Source organism: Hyaena hyaena, unplaced genomic scaffold (assembly GCF_003009895.1).
Source record: "Hyaena hyaena isolate Hyena2069 unplaced genomic scaffold, ASM300989v1 scaffold_734, whole genome shotgun sequence".
Taxonomy (NCBI): Eukaryota; Metazoa; Chordata; class Mammalia; order Carnivora; family Hyaenidae; genus Hyaena; species Hyaena hyaena.
In genome coordinates this window covers 773,377-793,725 of record NW_024081365.1, presented here as the reverse complement: position 1 = coordinate 793,725, position 20,349 = coordinate 773,377, and the positions used below count along the sequence as shown (strand labels likewise).

The 20,349-nt window shown below is 39.2% G+C and overlaps 1 protein-coding gene across 2 annotated transcripts; it reads left to right on the top strand.

Annotated features, from left to right (window-relative positions):
* The first annotated feature begins 1,982 nt into the window (after positions 1–1,982).
* Positions 1,983–19,755, top strand: GHITM (growth hormone inducible transmembrane protein). Of its 2 annotated transcripts, none has more exons than XM_039218062.1 (9): positions 1,983–2,095; positions 3,402–3,566; positions 4,542–4,641; positions 6,117–6,228; positions 7,797–7,938; positions 9,550–9,658; positions 15,517–15,705; positions 16,804–16,975; positions 18,312–19,755. In XM_039218062.1, exons 2-9 carry the CDS (start codon positions 3,438–3,440, stop codon positions 18,394–18,396), a joined length of 1,038 nt encoding a protein of 345 aa, XP_039073993.1. In that variant the 5' UTR covers positions 1,983–2,095; positions 3,402–3,437; the 3' UTR covers positions 18,397–19,755. The 2 variants fall into 2 exon arrangements, with proteins under 2 accessions (XP_039073993.1, XP_039073994.1); XM_039218063.1 differs by lacking the exon at positions 1,983–2,095 and adding an exon at positions 2,148–2,513.
* Positions 19,756–20,349: the final 594 nt, after the last annotated feature.

Below are 20,349 nucleotides of genomic sequence, written 5' to 3'. Positions count from 1 at the left end.
GCTTTTTCCATTCACTCTGACCTGATCCTTCCTTAGATATTATCTATTCTAAAGAAATTATTAACTCTTTGTCCCTTACAAGAAGGACATTATGAGGCATGTGAGGTAAGGGTGCAGGTTCTAGCAAGACCAGAAGCAGGGGAAGGAGCAAAAAACAGACTTTCATGGAGTCCTTCAGTTTCCCTGTCTCAATACTGACTTTTATTTACCTACTTCCTCCACATCTGTAACTCTTTCTGTATCCTACCTCTAAATTAATGGTGTAATTATCCACCCAGTTTCACTCAATTCAGAACACTGGCATTAACCTGGGTGCCTCCCTCATCTTTATCAGCTATATTCAATCTGTCATTAAATCCTGTAAATTCCTCCTTAGTCATATATCTCTGTCATAAACCCCTTCTCTGTCCCTCTACTATCTTAATCCCAGCCTTCAACACCTTTTGCTTAAAGAATTGCAATAAATTCCTAATTAGTTTCCAGTCAATGAAATCTCTCCCTACCCTACACTGAGCATATCTTTCCAATGATGTGACCAATTAACTCTCTTTTTTCAAAACATTTGACACCTCTGGAAACAATGCAAGTCCCATAGTGGACAGAATATGCAATCAGAAATTTATTTCCTTCGCAGATCACAAGCTTTCATTAATAAGAATCTTATAAATCACTTAAAAAGGCATGTTGTTTATTCAGGTACCGTGCTATGAATCCTTTCCCTTTGCTGATAACAGAAGCTTGTTGGGAGAAAAAATACGTACTAAGGGAGCTAAACAAAGAATCCATTTGCTAGCTAATCAAATTGGGTGAAGATCTAAAGATTAAATTGATCTTGCTTGACCCGTTCACTATCGTGACAGATTTCTCTACAGTATTTTCCTGCCATTTCCAGAGTGAAGAAAAATTGTGTGCTGCCAAACCATTTTATTAACCACATAAAATGTAAACCTTTGTTTGTCAAGATTCACATGGTTAGTGGATTATCATAAATCACAATTAACAATGGCTTAGAATATAAGGCTCATGAATTTTACACGTTGTTAATCATTTTTACCTAAAATAGCACCCCTCCAAGGCTTCATTTTTCTCCATAGTACCTACCACCAAACATTTTCTCTATTTTTTTGTCGCCACCAGGAAGTAAATGCCTTAAGGGCAAGGACTTTGTTTTGCCCAAATAACAGTATTAGTTGTGTTTTGCTCATTTGTAAATATCCCTTGTTCAGTGCTTGGTACAAAGTGAGCCTCAGCAAATATTTGTGTAATGGATAAAAGGAAGTGAAAGAAAAACAAAACCTCTGTCGTGTAGCGGAGAAATGGCTTTTCACTTCACAAATTACGAGTAATGAACACAGTTTAACAGTCCTCAGGACAAGGTAAGAGATGGAGGCTATTATTAGCCCTGTTCTACACGTAGGTATACACTGCGCTTGAAAATGTGCCGTGGGGAGGTCACAGAGCAGAGGTAGGAAAAAAACCTGCGGAAATCTAGCCCGGTGACCTTGGATGATTTATACCCTCTCCTAGATTCAGGAGCCAATTTTAGGTGTCAGATCCAAGAAACCGATTTGCTCCCCTTTGTAACTACCACGTTTGGTACGGTATTCATCTCGAGACACATTCTTGAGAAGGCGAAAGAAAAGCGACATGAGGAAAGAAAGGGGCGACGGAACAATTTTTAATTCTCACACAATTCTTTTTCAATTTTTACGTAACTTTTGTAACTATCACTAAGGAAAGTGTTGAGACAAATAAGAAGACTAGCTCCGCCGTCCACAGCTAACAAGCAAAACGACTTCGCTGCCCACACCCAAAATGGACGCTGACTGTGACGCCCCCAACAATTCTCTACTGGCCCCGCCCCTCTAGCTCGGAACCCCTCCTCCGTACCGTGCCCGCCCTTCCGTCAGGGATCCGCTCGTGATTGGGTGCCCCTAGTGTTTGGCGCGTCTCCGGATGTTGCGTCACGCAGGAAGTAGGGGAGAGTGCGCGCGCACAGACAGTAAGGAGCGGGCGAGAGGCGAGGGAGGTGTGCGCGTTTGCGTTTCGCCGGCCCGGAAGGGTAACTGCGCGGTTGAGGTGACCGGGGACTGAGGTATGGCTACTCCGGGCCAACTGTGGCAGCGCAGATCCACTGTAATGACGGCCAGCCTGGCGGGGCGTCTGGGTGCATCCGAGGAGAGCTGAAGGCGGCGTCGGCGGCGCTGGCTGCGTCACAGCCTGGCGGCGCGTTGGAGTCCCCGTTCTGTGGGTGAACGGGGCTGACGGCTGCAGGGCCTCGCCCCCGCTGGCCTCTGCTGCCTGGGCCGCGCGGTGCTGAATCACCCTGCGGCCGAGCCGCACGGACACCGCTCTCTCAGATAAGGGGGCGCTTTAAGGGTTGTGCGTTGACTCTGGGAGACTGCAGGCTTGCTGCCGAGTTCCAAACCGAATTTCGTCTAGAGAGCTTGGGTGAACTTTCTCGGGACCAGGCGCTCGAGGGCATCAACACTTACGGAAGCGTTTAGGGTTGGGTCGGTGATACCTTATCTATAGTTAAGTCACAGGAGTCTCTCAGGGCAAACTGTTTTGAGGCCGTTTCTAGCTTGTGGCAGAAGCAGGATTTTAACGTTGTTCTGTGACGCGACGTGGTGGCCACTCGGCTGGGACTCTTTCCCAGACCCTGTGCCGATGACTGAGGGAAACAGCAACAACATACTGAGATGATGTAACGACGTGAAAGTACTAGAAGGACTCGGTATTTTCCCGGTGTTGCACACCCCCTTACAGATTCAGTGGCAAAGCTGGGTCCCATTCTTGGAGATTGAGTATTAGGACCAGAGTTAAGACCCAGGATCTACGTTTTAAGATACATCCCAGGTGGTTTCAGTACCTTGAATATTTTTATCACATTTTGAAGTAATGTTTGGCGTGTTCACCAAAAATTTATGAGTCATTACTGTTGACGTCTTGATGCCTTACAGTGCAGTATAACCTTGAAGAGTTAATTCATCTCTTCCTTGGATGACATTTTTCTTTTGCTCAGAACTTGTACAGCTTTGCTATAAATTTTCCCATTGAATGCTGGTATAAATCTTAAAACCACATCCATAAAAGCCATCACACATCCTGTAATCGTGTTAAGAAATTAACATTCACTTTGCGTTAGATACATAACTTATACAGTCTTACACCCTATTCAAACTGGGATTTAATTCTCTTTTGGTGATCCATCCCATACCGGATTCTCTGGGATAGATTTCTTGAAATAACAAAGAATACGCAGAGAATTCATCATTACCATTTAAAGCGGTCATGATTCCATTTTTCTCCTAAAATATGATTGGCCCTTTCATATTTCAGTACTTCTATGTTATTCCCTCACTTAGCTAATGGGTTCTCTTTTGTCTGTGTCTAACTAGCATTTCCAATCTGCTTGGTAAACCTGGTGCACCACCATGCTGGCCGCACGACTTGTGTGTCTCCGGACACTACCTTCCAGAGTTTTCCAACCAGCTTTCACCAAGGCCTCCCCTGTTGTGAAGAATTCCATCGCGAAGCATCAATGGCTCTTAACACCCAGCAGGGTAAAGATAATCTGAATGCTTTTATGTTGTATCTCTTTGTGCCCTAGGACCTTTTTTTTTTTTTTTTTTGACAGTATGAAGTTCATCTACCATTAGTGATGCACTGAAACAGTTAGCCCTGATAATGCCCCAAATCAACTCTTTCTCCCCATTAGTTTTGTACCGTTTTGTTACTCCTTACCATGTGTGAAAGACCTCTTAGAATTTTCTCTTACAGCTTTTGAAGTTTCATTTAGAGAATTTAGAGTGATTTGTGAAAGATTGAAAGCTCTATGGCACAAGAGATTGTGGAGGCTGTAGTTAAAAGCTGAAGAGCCCAGGAGTATTACTAGTTGGCCAGTAGTAGCTAAAAATGTTACTAAAAATGTCATTTCAGCTTTTGATTAGAGAGTGGTAAAATCCTTTAGGTTAGAGTCCTTTTATAATAGATTTATCCTTCATCATTCAAATTAGAAGTATATATTTTGAAATGTGAGGTAGATAAGGAAACATATACAACCTAAAAGAGACAGCTGTTTTCCTCTTAACTGTCCCTGTTGAAAAGAGCTAAAATAGAGGTAGCAGTCATCCCTCCCTTTGGTTTTGTGTTCAGCAAAGGTAACTTTCTTGAGCCTCATTCCCCAGATTTTAAAAAATGCAGCTAATACATATTGAATGCAAATTTTTTTAAAGTTAGTGCTTGAAATATAATTCTAGAGATACATATCTGTAGTTTATGAAATAAACAATTATTCTGAAACTTTAAAACTAAAGTTGTAAACTAAGACATGGATTGCTTCAAAGATAGACCACAGGTAGGGTCTATTGCATTTAATTTTATAGATTGGCTAACATACCTTTATACTGAAAGTACATACATAGAAAGTACCAAATTAGTATGGAATTTTCTAATGCAGTGAGATTTCATTTTATTTTATTTGGTAACATTCTGTTTTGGTGTGTTTCTACTGTGTGTCTTTTTTTCGTGTATATCAGGAATATGCCACCAAGACCAGAGTTGGGATCCGGCGTGGGAAAACTGGCCAAGAACTTAAGGAGGCAGCACTGGAACCATCAATGGAAAAAATATTCAAAAGTAGGCAGTAGTCTAGTTTTTGAACTGGAGTATGAGAATACATTTTTAAGTCCACGAACAGCCTCTTAAACATATATACAGATTTATGTGTATGAGCATTTTCTGGGAAGAAAGGCAATCAGTTATTGTTCAGGATCTTATGACCCAAAAAAGATTAATATTTCACACTGAGTCCATTGGTTTCTATTCATATTTCTTCTAGAGAAAATGTTACCTTAAACATTTTTTAAAAAGGATTGATAGTTAATATGCTATGGTACAAAAATATATAATCTGTTAAGGAAGTTCATTTGAAGTTGCATAGAATCTTCATTCAAGTATATTATATTTGTGTATGTTTCAAGTCGAGAAAATCACTAAACCAGATACTAATAAAAGCCTAGATGTTCAAGAAGAGTCCTCTTAATTGATTATTCATATATGGCCTCCCTAGAAACCAAACCTAACAGTCAGTTTGGATTTCAGCTTTGCAAGTTTAACCACATTGTTAATCTACCGACATATAGTCAAAGAATATTCTTGCTTATTAACAACTTTACAAAATGTCAATATATTATAATGGGAAAGAGCTGTAATCAGTGTCTTTAGGGCATTTCTTTCTGATGAGTAAGTTTGTCATGAAAATCAAATTATATGAATCCTACAGCTACAGCATAGTAAAAATATTCTTAATGAATTTATACTTAAGGCGGTGAGATGCTCTTTATGAGTACCTTCAGCCAATTATGATAAGCTGTTTATTTCTCTTGCTCTTACTTTAGAGCACCCTCTCCCTTGATTCTGCTGCATAAACACTGATTACATTTTTTGGTTCCTTTTTCTTTCTCTGTTACACATCATCCTTGTGAATAGCACTTTAGACACAGTGTGGTATGACTATTAACATTTTTTTTTTTTAATTTTTAAAAAATTTATTTCTGAGACAGCGTGAGCAGAGGAGGGCCAGGGAAAGAGGGAGACACAGAATCTGAAGCAGGCTCCAGGCTCTGAGCTAGCTGTCAGCACAGAGCCCGACTCAGGGCTCGAACCCACAAACTGTGAGATCATGACCTGAGCCAAAGTCGGACGCTCAACCGACTGAGCCACCCAGGCCTCTTAACGTTTCTTTTTCATCTTTCTAAGAATATCTTGAGAACATACCCCAGATTCTTATGAGTAAAATACTATGCATTACAGAAGTATTCCCATATCCACAGGTATACTGCCTCCTTAAAGTTCATTGGAGTGAAATTAAAGGCCAGTCAATCTGATCTTTTTGTATTATTACATGTAGGTTTTAGCATTGTCCTTTTTCACTGGTCCCCTAATTTTAAGGCCATTTCTATGCCTCCATATGTTCTAATTATGGTTGTTACAAAGGAGTATGGTATATAGTTTGATTTTCCTCCTATAAATATTAGAAAGGGCTTACAATCCCACAGTTTAATTTAGTCAAGATATGACTATTAATGTGCAGTACCTTCTGTGCTCTGCAGTTGATCAGATGGGAAGATGGTTTATTGCTGGAGGGGCTGCTGTTGGTCTTGGAGCGTTGTGCTACTATGGCTTGGGAATGTCTAATGAGATTGGAGCTATTGAAAAGGCTGTGTAAGTAAATTGTTCCCAAACATTCTAATCTTAGAGGTTCCAATTTGGTTTTCATCCTTCTCTTTTGCCACTTTTGGAATGTTTTATATCTGATCTTCCAACTGTGAATGAAATGAATAAAAATAAAATCTTTTGGGATCTGTTCAGACTTCAGTCAAAATCTTTTGCCAAGGTTATGTGTGTTTAGGCAAGGAGATTTTGTGTTTCTTTGTGTGCCAAGTGCTTATGTTTTATGTTTCTTAAGCTATTTATTTTGAGAGATGATGAGAGTCCAAGTTGGGAAAGGTCTGAAAGAGAGGGAGAGAGAATTCCAGCACAGAGGCCGAAGTGGGGCTCCATCTCACGAATCGTGACCTTAGCCAAAATCAAAAGTCTGAGCCACCCGGGCCCCAAAGTTCTTATGTTTTATATCACTTAATTTTCATGATAGCTCTAATTTATGCATCATTATTTCCATGATAAATGAAGTGAATAAGATTAGAGCAGTAAATTCTGCACAGCAAAGGCAACAATCCATAAAACAGGCAACCGATGGAATGGGAAAAGATAGTTGCAAATGACATATCAGATAAAGGGCTAGTATCCAAAATCTATAAGGAACTCACCAAACTCCACACCCGAAAAACGAACAACCCAGTAAAGAAATGGGCAGAAGATACAAACAGACCCTTCTCCAAAGAGGACATCCAGATGGCAAACAGACACATGAAAGGATGCTCAGCATCCTTCCTCATCAGGAAAATACACATCAAAATCACACTGAGGTACCACCTCACGCTGGTCAGAGTGGCTAAAATGAGCAAATCAGAGGACTCTAGAGGCTGGTGAGGATGTGGAGAAACGGGCACCCTCCTACACTGTTGGTGGGAATGTAAACTGGTGCAGCCCCTCTGGAAAACAGTGTGGAGGTTCCTCAAAAAATTAACAATAGAACTCCCCTATGACCCAGCAATAGCACTGCTAGGAGTTTACCCATGGGATACAGGAGTGCTGATGCAGGGGGCACATGTACCCCAATGTTCATTGCAGCACTCAACAATAGTCACAACATGGAAACAGCCTAAGTGTCCATCAACAGACGAATGGATCAAAAAGATGTGGTTTATCTATACGATGGAATACTATATGGCAATGAGAAAGAATGAAATCTGGCCATGTGTAGCAACATGGATGGAACTTGAGGGTGTTAATGCTGAGTGAAATAAGGCAGAGAAGGACAGATCCATATGTTTGCACATATAGGAAGATTAGGAACTTAACGGAGGACTGTAGGGGGTGGGGGGAATAGTGGGGGAGAGGGAGGGAGGCAAACCATGAGAGACTCTTGAATGCTGAGTACAAACTGAGGACTGATGGGGTAGGGGGAGGGGAAGGAGGGTGATGGGCATGGAGGAGGGCACTTGTGGGGATGAGCACTGGGTGTTATGGAAACCAACTTGACAATAAACTATTAAAAAAAAGATTAGAGCAGTAAATTGATATTTCCTAAAGTGTCCCAGCAAATAAGTGATTGAACCAAAATTTATATCCATGTTTCTATAAATAAAACCATGTTGTGTTTCTTACAGAATTTGGCCTCAGTATGTGAAAGATAGAATTCATTCTACCTATATGTACTTAGCAGGAAGTATTGGTTTAACAGCTTTATCCGCCCTGGCACTGAGCAGAACTCCTGTGCTCATGAACTTCATGATGAGAGGCTCTTGGGTGGTAAGTCAACTTATTTTTGTTTTCCATTTCCACTAAATACCAAAAGATTAGGCAAAAAATGTTGATGGAGTGGGGTGGATTAAATGGAAAGAATCCCTTACTATATTGACAAGTTGTTCAAATCTGTGAATTAATAGTGCAGCTGAGACAAAGTAGGAAGTACATTCTGAGGTAAATCAGCTATCATTCTTTTTTGAGTATGTATTTAAATTCTGGCAAAGGGATTGAAAACCAAACATACAGGAATATCCTACTTACCTAGCGGCAGATATCAAACAGCTTGTATTTTGTTGAAAAAAGAAAAAAAGATGGGTCAAATGCAAAGCCATCTTAAAAGTCAGAAAATATTTATCGCTAACATTTTGAACTTTTCTGACCCTCTGTTGGGTTTTACACAACATTCAGTGAGTGTTTCTTGAGCACTTGTTTTGCTGGATACAAAAAAAGAAAAAATCATTTCAAAAGTGGTAGCTATTTTTCTAATGTCTGGTTGAAGAGATGATCTTGAGTAAGTGGTAAAGGATGTGCAAGGAAAAGTAGACAAAGTGTAAAATCAGTTGAAAGACTGTTTTTGTCTTGGACTAGTAGGGAAGTTCCATGAAAGACACATTGATTTCATCAGAACTGTTGGAGGCTACCATTTTTTATTTAGGAGAGAACAAAGGTAGTCTAGGTTTACAGAACAGCTTGAGCAAAAGGAAAAAGGTAGTCATTAAAACCGGCTTCACAATAGTACCAGAGTGCTCGTGCTCACTCGCTCTCTCTCTCTCTCTCTCTCAAACGTTAAAAAGAAAACATCAGAGTGGACTTCAAGTATTTGAGGTCTAGATGTGAAGAAGACACAATCAGACAGGTTTTGGTTGCTACATGAGGAAAATGCATGAGCAGTCAGAGGCAATTTCAGGTACTGGAACAGCAGAAAATATGAGTTCTAAGAACTCAAATGGAAGAGACAAGAAGCAAGCATACCAGCTGGGCTTTTAAAGTTCTGAAATAAAGGATTATGAGAATGTGAGCTATGAGTTTGAGACTGGAAGGGAACTGGGGATGGGACAGTTCATATCATACAGATTTCCAAATCTGTGATGTTTTCACTGTACTTTCTAAAGGATTCATAAATAGGTTTTGTTAGGCCTCTGTCTAGGAAGAATAAAAGTTCTAAAAGATGATGGTATCAATCAAAGCTCAGTGTACTCACTTGGAGGTATCTGCAAAACTTTGTGTGACAGTAGGGGGCACTCTTGTCTCCTCCTAGGATCGGTTCATTATCCTTAAACTTTTTTTTTTTTTTTTTTAATTTTTTAATGTTCATTTATTTTTGAGAGTGACAGTGCAAGTGGGGGAGAGCAGAGAGAGAGGGAGACACAGAATCTGAAGCAAGCTCCAGGCTCTGAGCTGTCAGCACAGAGCCCTACATGGGGCTCAAATCCACAAACTGAGATTATGACGTGAGCTGAAGTTGGATGCTTAACCGATTAAGCCACCCAGGTGCCCCTATCCTTAATCTTTTTAAACAAAGTTTATTGGAGGGACTAGCTTAACTTGGAACTTAAGGGTTTTTCCTTTGTTCTTGTATATAAGGATTGGTTTTTCTTAATATGTGTATTTCAGACAATTGGTGCAACCCTTGCAGCCATGATCGGAGCTGGAATGCTGGTACAATCAATACCATATGACCAGAGCCCAGGCCCAAAGCATCTTGCTTGGTTACTACATTCTGGTATGTTCCAGTTTTAAATTTTTATTAAACAACCTTCACTATCTTTTTGGTGGTTCTTTATAATTGTGAATGACTTGTGCATAATTTAATAAAGACTCATGTTTAGAAAATACTTAACAGTTTTTTGTACTTAATACTGGTGATATTATTGCCAGATCTCTACTTTGAAAAGTTATGATTCAGATAACTAAGATCATGGAAATCCCCAATATTACGCTTGACCTCCTGTGACAGTCTAATCTATGTAGAGATATCCTTATGTATTTTGTCTAATACTGGAAGCGTTTCAAACCTGATACATATTACTTGAGAATTGTTCTTGCGTATCTTGAGAAAAATTTTAAAATGAGGTTGGAGAAGGAAAGGCGAGGTAAGTCACAAGAAAGAATAGGAATACAGGATTTTGTAATGGAGCATTGGAAGAAAGAAAACAGTAAAAAAGATCTTCGGAAATGCACTTTGTCTCTGATGCGGTTAACTGGGTCATTATTTATTTATTTATTTATTTATTTATTTTTTTTAATGTTTTTTATTTATTTCTAGGAGAGAGAGAGAGACAGCGTGAGCAGGGGAGGGTCAGAGAGAGAGGGAGTCACAGACTGAAACAGGCTCCAGGCTCTGAGCTGGCAGTCAGCACAGAGCCCGACGCGGGGCTCGAACCCACGAACCGCGAGATCATGACCTAAGCGAAAGTCGGACGCTTAACCGACTAAGCCACCCAGGCGCCCCTGGGTCATTATTTAGATAGGTCTGAGCACAGAGTTACTGTGAACAGGGCAAAGACTGTCCACCCCCTGGTATTGCAGGACAGGTTTCATATCCTTTTAGGTATGTTCTGACCTCTCCCTCCATTATGGAGACACAGATATTTTAAAGTTTAGATAAAGTGTTTTCCGTATCTTTGGGTTGACTAAAGAATGAACTAGATCGTCTTTAAAGTGCTTCTTAGATACATGTTCTCTACTGCAAACCAATGCAAATTTTATTTTTTCTATATGTTTTTTTAAGTATAGACATTAAACAATGTTATAGTAGTTGCAGGTGTACAACATGATGATTCCAGTTCTCTGTACATTATGCTATACTCCCCACAGTGTAGCTACCATCTGTCATCATTCAGCACTATTACAGTGTCACTGACTATATTCCCTTGCTGTGCCTTTTACTCCTGTGACTTACTCGGTAACTGGAAGCCGGTATCTCCCACTCACTTTCATCCATTTTGCCCTTCCTGCAGCCTCTCCTCTGGCAACGGTCCGTTCTCCTTTAATGGATCTGGTTCTGCTTTTATTTTTTTATTCACTTAAGACAAATTTTATGAGCATTTCCTTGAAACTTCCATGGAAACAGGCTCTGAAATGTTTCTAACATGGGTTAGTAAGTGGAAATTGGATTTTTGGGACCCAGTATGACAAATTTCTGGTCCAAACTATGTCATTTGTATTCTTATGTGCTGTTTTTATTTTGGTAAACATAAGACAGCATAGCTTCGCTTTGGTTTTCAACTCTCTTCCATTAGGTCTGAGGTTATTCAACCATTGATAATCTCTATGGAGTTTTATAAGTTAAATCCCTTGTGATTGAGGGAGATAGTCCATTATCTTCTAGTACTAATAAGCTGCTTTAAAAATATTTTTATCTAAAATATAATACATCTACTTCTATAAACTTTATTGTCTCTTGAGTGCTATCTGTAAATATTTAAGGCTTACTCAGCTTTGGGACAACTGCATATCACAATAGTATACAGAGCTTTTTGGGTTTTTTGAAGTATGAAGTGTGTATCCTTTCATTAAAACTCCTCTGAGTTTAGTATTTACATTACATTTATAATTCTCTGGATTGTGGTATCTTGTCCAGTGAATGGAGTTTTGCACACGTTTCCGATTTTAGACACTTGAGTTCCTTGAGAAAACAGATTCAGTGTTTTTATCTCTGGTAAATGATAGATACTTAATGACTTTTTGAATTAAAATAGTCATGTAGTTTCAATTTGAGCTTAAAATTAAGGGCTTTCTATCTGGGTTGCTTAGAAAAACTTTTAATCTGATATTATTGTAGTATATAAATTACATGAATGAGGTATTTTATGTGTTGGAGGGGGCCTCCAAGACTACCCATTTATTCAGTATTTTTTTTAGGAGTCATAGGACTCAGCATAAGTTGTACTCAGAGCTAAAGACAACAAAAGAACACATGACAGAATCTGGAGAAAGCCATCCATAGGTTTTCAGTGCTCCCTCCTTCCTTTGAGGGGACACAGCAAGGATGTGTAAAGTGCAGTAACGTGCAGTATTTCTGCCCAGGGAAGCACATTAGAGACTTGGTGCCCATGGGCTTTATTAAGGGCTAATCATGTAGGCACCCTCCTAACAACTACCAAAATACAAATTTCCAGAAGGAAAACAGACTTTCAGCATAACTCATTGTTTGCACAAGTAGTCTAACCCTGTCAGAGAATGCTTCAAGTGCCAAATTCTTAAATATCAGCCAAGGATCAGCCCTGCATACAAGTCTACATGAAGATAACCTTAGGCCTTCCATGTTAAACCTTCCCTACACAACATGAATGCCAATTTTTGTTTTATACTTGATACATATTTATGTATTTTAAGCTGTGCAGGAAGGCATTAGTATTTCTGTTTTGTGGATGAGGAAGTTGAAGCTATTTGAGGTCCACATGCCAAAAAGTGTTTTATTTCTTCAAGTCTAGCCCTCTATCTACTTTTTTTTTTTTTTTTAAGTTTATTTATTTTGACAGCACATGAGCAGGGGAGGGCTAGAGAGAGAGGGAGAGAGAAAGGATCTGGAACGAACTCAGTGCTGATAACAGAAACCCTGATGTGGGGCTCAAACACATGAACTATGAAATCTTGACCTGAGCTGAAGTCCGACATTTAATCAGCTGAGCCACCCAGGCACCCCATGTCCACTCTTTCATAAAACTGGAATGATTGAGATGAGACCTGAAGAAAGCTTGGATGACCCAAAGTCAACCCCTCACAGAATGAAAGGGACATCAGAGTTGGCTTTTGGCTAATTTTAACATACCAGTGCATTCCATTTTCATTTTTCATCCAGATGTTTAGCACTGTGTGGATACAGTCTTAATCCAGTCTATTGATACTAGGCAGGGATTACTGAAATGATCATTGGAAAATTATTCTAATTGTGTTTTCCCCCCAGCTTTATCAGGATATAATTGGCACATAACTGTAAATTTTCAGATGTACAACTGGTTGATTTGATACATTTATGTATTGCATAATGATTACCATCATACCATAAGTTAACACCTCCATCCCATATATACCATTTCTTTTTTGTGGTGAGAGAACATTTAAGATCTGGTCTCTTAACAGCATTCAGGTAGGTGATAGAGTAATAGCTGTAATTTTCATGTTGTACATTAGGTACCCAAATTTTTCTTACAACTGGAAGTTTGTACCCTTTGACCAGTATCACCCCTTTTCCCCTACCCTGTTACCCCTGGTAACCACCACTCTACACTCCTGTTTCTCTGAGTTTGACTTTATTTTATATTGCACATAGAAGTGAGACCATATGGTATTTGTTCTTAGTTCACTTAGTATCATGTTCTCAGGGTCTATTCATGTTGTCAGAAATGGCAAGATACCATTTTTACAGCTGAATACTACTCCATTGTGTATGTATACCACATCATCTTTATCTGTTCACCCTTTGAAGGACAATATGGTTTTTTTTGCATCTTGGGGATTCTAAGTAATGCTGCAGTGAACATGCGAGTACAGACATCTGCATGAGATCCTGATTTCACTTCCTTTGGTTATAAATCCAGAAGTGGGATTGCTGATTCACATGATAGTTATAGTTTTAACTTTTTAAGGAACCTCCATACTTCTTTTCCATAGTGGCTATAGCAGTTCGGTGAATGCTAGTTTTTGTTCACACTAATAATGTTGAGCTGTCTTTGTTAGTTTTGTGATTGATATGTCCTTAAGCAGCAGACATCTATTACTTTTTATAATTTTTATGAGAAAGTATCATTGAAAAAATCTCCAAATAAACGTAAAAGTTTTGCTAATGCTACAGGAAGGCTGGACCACAGCTGTCCATCAGATAACCAGGCCTTAGAGAAGAGACTCACCAAAGAGCCAGACGGTGGGGAACAGACCTTTGGAGGGACCTCCCTAGAGCTGACAAAATGTCCTGGAGGACCAGACCCCCAAAGGCCTGAAACTTAGGGGCTACTATTCTGAAAAGGCCAAGAATCAGGTGCCCACACTCAGAGGACCCAGATATTGAAGATAAGTCTCCCAGAGGGCTAGAACACACAAGCCTTGCCAAAGAGCTAGGCCACGAGACTTGGATCTCTCAGAGGACCATGGCATCTAGGATGAGACCTTGGCACAGCATGGTGGCCAGGATCTCTGGAAGACTAAGCCACCAGGGGCCAGACCCCCAGTGATAAAAGGTCCAGAGATAGAACCTCCAGTGAACCTAACCATGCAGAATGGAAAAACCAAAGAAGCGTGTAATGGCCATCGAGGCCACCGGAGAAACTGTCGTTGACAGGTCAGCCCACACAGGAGAAGACCACTGGAGAGCCAGGCCATGGAAAACAGGACCACCAGGCTAGACCCTGGGGACTCCAGGCAGGATCAGGTTCCACAGGGGAGTGCTGTAAAAGTATGGTGAGGGAGGCACAGCCTCATTCTTGCTTGCTGGTACCAGCTCTACCTCCTGCTCCTGGCTGTTGGTGGCCAGTGGGGTCAAAAGAACCTGGAGCAAAGAGCTGGCACCAGTATAGGGAAATGAAGAGGAAGGACACTTTTTCATCCTCCACCTGTGCCTTAATCCAAATTTTGGGACAGGGAGTTACCTGGGGCAAGTAAAGTGGAGAGCATGATGGAGAATAAGGGTTTTTTGTCGGCTCTGCAAAAAAAAATATATATATATATATATTTTATATATATTTATTTTTTTTACTAAAAATTTTGCTGTTAGTGGCAAAACTTATGGGAATCCTAAAAAAATGTCATAGAGGAATTTTTATTCAGTATCTTTCTTACAGCAAAAGATATTTTTAATTGTTCATTATCATGGGATAATATCTAATTACTTGATCTAGAAATGTTACTTTCACAGAAGGAACACACTGCTGAAATTTTAATTTCTGAGTTAAACTCTGCACATTTACTGTGTAAGAAGAGGGTAACTTGTTCTACTGAGCACTGAAATAATGCCTTATCTGAGATTTATTTTTTTTAATTAAGGAGTTCTGTTCACCTTTGCTGGTTAAATTATTGGTGCCTTTCACTGTAATTTTTCTGAACTTGTTTATAAATATCTGACAACTAAAATTACTGTTTACAAACTGAGATAACCTTCCCTATTACACAAGGAAACAGCAGTGTCTATCCTTGAAGTTCCTGCATCTTAAGATTAGCGTCATTGTATGCGTTCTCTCGTTTTACTTTATTCCCTTTTGGCAGCAGCAGGTTTGACCTTGAGTTACTCATTTTAAGCATTTTTGTCTCAATTCTTTCATATACGAATGTTGTTATGAACAGTACCAGTAGGCTCACATAAAGATAATGAACAACATAGAATTTGATAAAGTTATTAAAGCTCCAAATTTATGTGTGTGGTTTTGAGTTGAGACTGTTTAACTAGGCATAGTGTTGTGATTTTGAATTTAGACAGCCACAGTTTTGGGGTGTGGAATTTGGGGATAGTATCGCCTAATTAAGGGAGAGACATTGTAGTCCTGTTGTTTAACAGTAAGGTACATGATGTTCAGATGGCGTGTTAGAAGTGGCATTTTCTTTCCGGTTATTATTTAGTCAATACTTAACTACTTGCTCTTTCTCCAGGTGTGATGGGTGCAGTGGTGGCTCCATTGACGATATTAGGGGGGCCTCTTCTCATCAGAGCTGCATGGTACACGGCAGGCATCGTGGGAGGCCTCTCCACTGTGGCCATGTGCGCACCTAGTGAGAAGTTTCTGAACATGGGAGCGCCCCTGGGAGTGGGCCTGGGTGTCGTCTTTGTATCATCACTGGGTGAGCCTCTGTGCTTTGACTTCTTGGTATCCTAAAACCATTGATGTCCTATCCTAATGGAGGGAACTTATTGAGAGTTATTTTTAAAAAAATTTTTAGGGGCGCCTGAGTGGCTTAGTCGGTTAAGCGTCCAACTTTCGCTTAGGTCATGATCTCGCGGTTCGTGGGTTCGAGCCCCGCGTCGGGCTCTGTGCTGACTGCCAGCTCAGAGCCTGGAGCCTATTTCAGAGTCTGTGACTCCCTCTCTCTGACTCTTCCCTGCTCACACTGTCTTTCTCTCTCCTAGAAAGAAATTAAAAAAAAATATTAAAAAAAATTTTTTTTAATGTTTGTTTATTTTTGAGACAGCATGAGTGGGGGGAGGGGCAAAGAGAGAGGGAGACACACAATCTGAAGCAGGCTTCAGGCTCTGAGCTGTCAGCACAGAGCCCAACCGACACAAAGCTCAAACTCGTCAACTGCGAGGTCATGACCTGAGCCGAAGTCAGACGCTCAACTAACTGAGCCACCCAGGCCCAAGAGTTACTTTTAAAAGTTTAAAAAGAGAAACACTTTTAGACGGTATGTTTTTATTTAGCATCATGGTAAACTATTATTTTTGGTTTTACAAAATGTACCTAAAATAGGAAAGTTGGTCTGGAGAACATGAAAATTTCTCTTGATGCAAGAATTTTTCGGGGCTCCTGGGTGGCTTGGTCGGTTAAGCATCCGACTTTCGCTTAGGTCATGATCTCGCGGTTCGTGGGTTCGAGCCCCTCTTCGGGCTTTGTTTTTTTTTTTTTCTTAGTTTTTTGTTTTTTTTTCAGTCTGTTTCTCCCTCTCTCTCTGACCCTCCCCTGTTCACGCTGTCTCTCTCTCTCTCCTAGAAATAAAAAAAAAAACATTAAAAAAAAAAAAAAAAGAATTTTTCTGTAATGTGGGCCAGTGACCCATTACAGGAATAAGTATCATGGATTTGGAGCTGGATATGCATAAAATTACTCAGTGCATATAGTCAGTCCTTTTCCTATCTGTGCAGGACACTACACTTTTTTTTAAAGAAATGTCAATCATATATCGAGTTAGAAAAGAGTTCTTTTTTGCTTTTTTTCCTCCTAGGATCTATGTTTCTTCCACCCACCACTGTGGCTGGTGCCACTCTGTACTCAGTGGCAATTTATGGTGGACTAGTTCTTTTCAGCATGTTTCTTCTGTATGATACACAGAAAGTAATCAAGCGTGCAGAAATAGTGCCACCGTATGGAGTCCAAAAATATGATCCCATCAATTCGTAAGTAGTCTTCAGTGTCTTGTCCTTGTCACATAGGACATTTGTGTATGGTCTGTTTTATGGTCGTACTAGTTTTCTAGGGCTGTTGTAACAAATATTACAAACCAAATGGTTCAAACCATAGAAATTTACACTCTTGTAGTTCTGCAGGCCAGAAGTCTGAAATCAAGATGTCATCAGGGTTGATGCCTTCTGAGGGCTCTAAGAGAGTCATCCATCCTCTCTTCTAGATTCCAGTTTTGGCCAGCAATCCTCAGCATTCCTGGGCTTGTAGATACATCACTGCAGTCTCTCCCTCTGTCTTCACATGGCATTCTTCCTGAATATCTGTCTCCTCTTATAGGACACCAGTCATTTTGGGTGGAAGCCCACCCCATTCCAGTATTAACCTCATCTTCTCTCCTCTCTTGATTACATTTGCAAAGACCCTATTTCCAAGTAAGGGCACATTTACAGTACAGGGATTAGGATGTCAGCGTATCTTTTGAATTGAACCCACAGTAATGGTATCTTTTGAATTGAACCCACAGTAATGGGTTTGTCAAATTTTACAGTTTCTGTTGCTCTTTAGTCTATTTTATCTCTTTAGTAAACTATGTATCCACAGAACATTTGATTATATCGTAACTAAGTTTAATACTTAGGTATTCATTTAAGTTCAAATATTTACCTATTTTTGTTAATTAGCTTTGTGGTGCAATTGTTTTATAATAACACTTTTTTTTCCCTTTTCTTGGCCTCTCCACCAAAGTAGGTTATTTTATTTAAACAACTTTGTTAAGTTTCATGTTGTCTATCACATTTTTCAAAGTAATTTGTTTTTTGTTTCTTTCAAACTAAAATTTAGTGGTTTTTTAAAAAAATGCTTCTATAACACAGATTTGTAACAGTTTTCTTTGGTTGGTGGTGGGGGGTTGCCTTGAGGGGGCATACTATATTTGAAAATGCCAGACTTGTGTCTAACACATTTTTGTGAAGGTGTTACTTTAGTTTTGTTTTAATTATTTCATGGTCTCCCAGAGAGTTTTTGCAAGATATGATACTCATAAGAGAGGACCAGAGGGTAGAATGATGATTTTTAAAGCTGCCTTTTAGCATTTCAGAGATTAATCTTCCAAAGAACATCTTGACTGTTGTCTGAGCCTTCCTTAGTTGGCATATTCTTTTTTTGATTTCCATTGCATATGCCGTACCTATGACAGGTAGTATCAGGTAGTATTGCTTTTTCTTTTCTAGATTAAGAAATAGTTCTTTTATGGTTGTTATTAGAATTACATCATCTGTAAAAAAAAAAAAAATTACATCATCTGTAATAGGCTGTAATTTTCTTTTCCAGGATGCTGAGAATCTACATGGATACGTTAAATATATTTATGCGAGTTGCCAGTATTCTAGCAACTGGAGGCAACAGGAAGAAGTGAAGTGACTCAGCTTCTGACCTCCCCAGTACCTTGGGTATCTTGCTGGTTTAATAGGGGCAGGTGACCACTAAATAGTTTGTACAAGCAGCTTTCATTGATGTGTAGAAGATAAGACTTGTCAGCAGGTTTCAGATGTTACAGTGATGTGATGTTTCAGGTCTGCTTTTTCTTCTGAAGAATAAATTCAGTTGCTCTCTTCCAACTAAGCACACACATTTCCAATTCTCAAGTGTGAGTAATTCTAAAAAGTTTTAATGAATGTGAAAACTAAGGTTTGTGTTGTGAGGATTTAACTGTTCTGTTTTAAAATTTATTTAAGTGAAAATTAGCAAACTTTGTTTTGCTGCATATTTTTTGAAATGCAGAAATATTAACAAGTAATGTCGTAAGTGACATAGAGGTTTGGTAAAGGGACCAAAGAGAGGCAAAGGATCACCTTCAGTCTTTCTTTGAATACTTAGCACTTTTGTCATTGGTGGTGAGCCAGTGAGTGGGGTCTGGCTCTTTGGAAACAAACAAACCATTACTGTTTTCACATTCATCTGTTGAACTTATCAAAAGCATTGAGCATAAACAAAGATATAGGTGATTCATTCTCCCAATGTTCTTTCTTTCTTAGTGATATCTTTACAATGTAGAAGTGGTTGTGTTTGGCTTTTCATTGTTTGACATTGTTAGGACAGTCCAGAATGTTAATCATGTGGAGAATTCCTGATACGTAGCTATATATGTTTCAGTATTACCTTTAAACCTTATAGAGCAAAATATCCTTAAAACTCCTCTCAGGATAAAACATTCAAAGCATGAGAACTGTTGGATTTTAAAATATACAAACATGGCATTCCTAATTGCTAAAAATTTTTTTGCGTATTTATTGAAATGTTTAAGAGAATACATGCTTGCCTTTCTTGACCTCTTCAGGCTTTAAAGCTTTTATCAGAAAAACCTGTTTGTGGCTTGCATAAGATTATGAAAGCAGTTTCCCCCCCAAGACTTGGTTTCTTGCATTCCTCTCAGACTAAGCACTAAAAATTCAGGAGGGCATATAGCTAGTCTTTCTTCATCAACTGTATAAATCAAAACTATGATGGGCAAAGTGCTTCATTAGAGTTTGCCCCAGCAGAGTTTTCCTTCTCTCCTGCATGGACGATAAGTTGACTCTATTGTGGTATTTGTAAGTTTTTTGATACAGAAGAGTTATTTTTGGAAGTTCATAATGAATGAAATAAGTGTGTATGATTATTGAAATGATTGGTGTTTTTGACAAATATTTATTACAGTAATCCAGAAGTAACTATTCTGACCACCTCAAATTACATAGAATGCTTATTTCTGAAGTAATAAAGATTCCAGACAGGTGGTGATTGGTCTGTAATTTTTCTAGCTGAACCATATACATACTATTTGAGTAGAGGACTTATTTCATGCACTATCTTACTGACCCTAGTATGTAGAGTACAGTGTGATTATGACCACAACACTTATAGCCACACTGCCTTTATTTTAACCCCCCACCTCTTCCTCTTATTTCTTATGTGACCTTGGGCAAATTACTTACTCTCTCTGTTTCAGTTTTCTTATCTCTAAAATGAAGATGGTTTAACAGAACCTCTCTCCTAGGATTGAGGTAAAATGTGTGGGCATTTGGCACTATATATGCTTCTGCTGCTGGTTAAGGGGGTCAGGGTAGGGGTTGTCCTGAGAAAAATCTTAAGTGCCAGACTTCTGTTTCTTTCCCTTTTTTATTTTAGTCTCTGTACAATGTCCATGTGATCTTAAAGGTCTTGCTATTTTCAGTCACATTTTAGAATCCAAAGTTTACATCCCTATGTTTGGATGGTATCACACAAAACAAAATGCTATCATTTCAACAGTGGGTATCGGGCAGAAACTTATTTAGAAAAATAAGGTGTGTGGGTTTTATGTTTAGTCTTTGTTTTTAATTTATTTTAT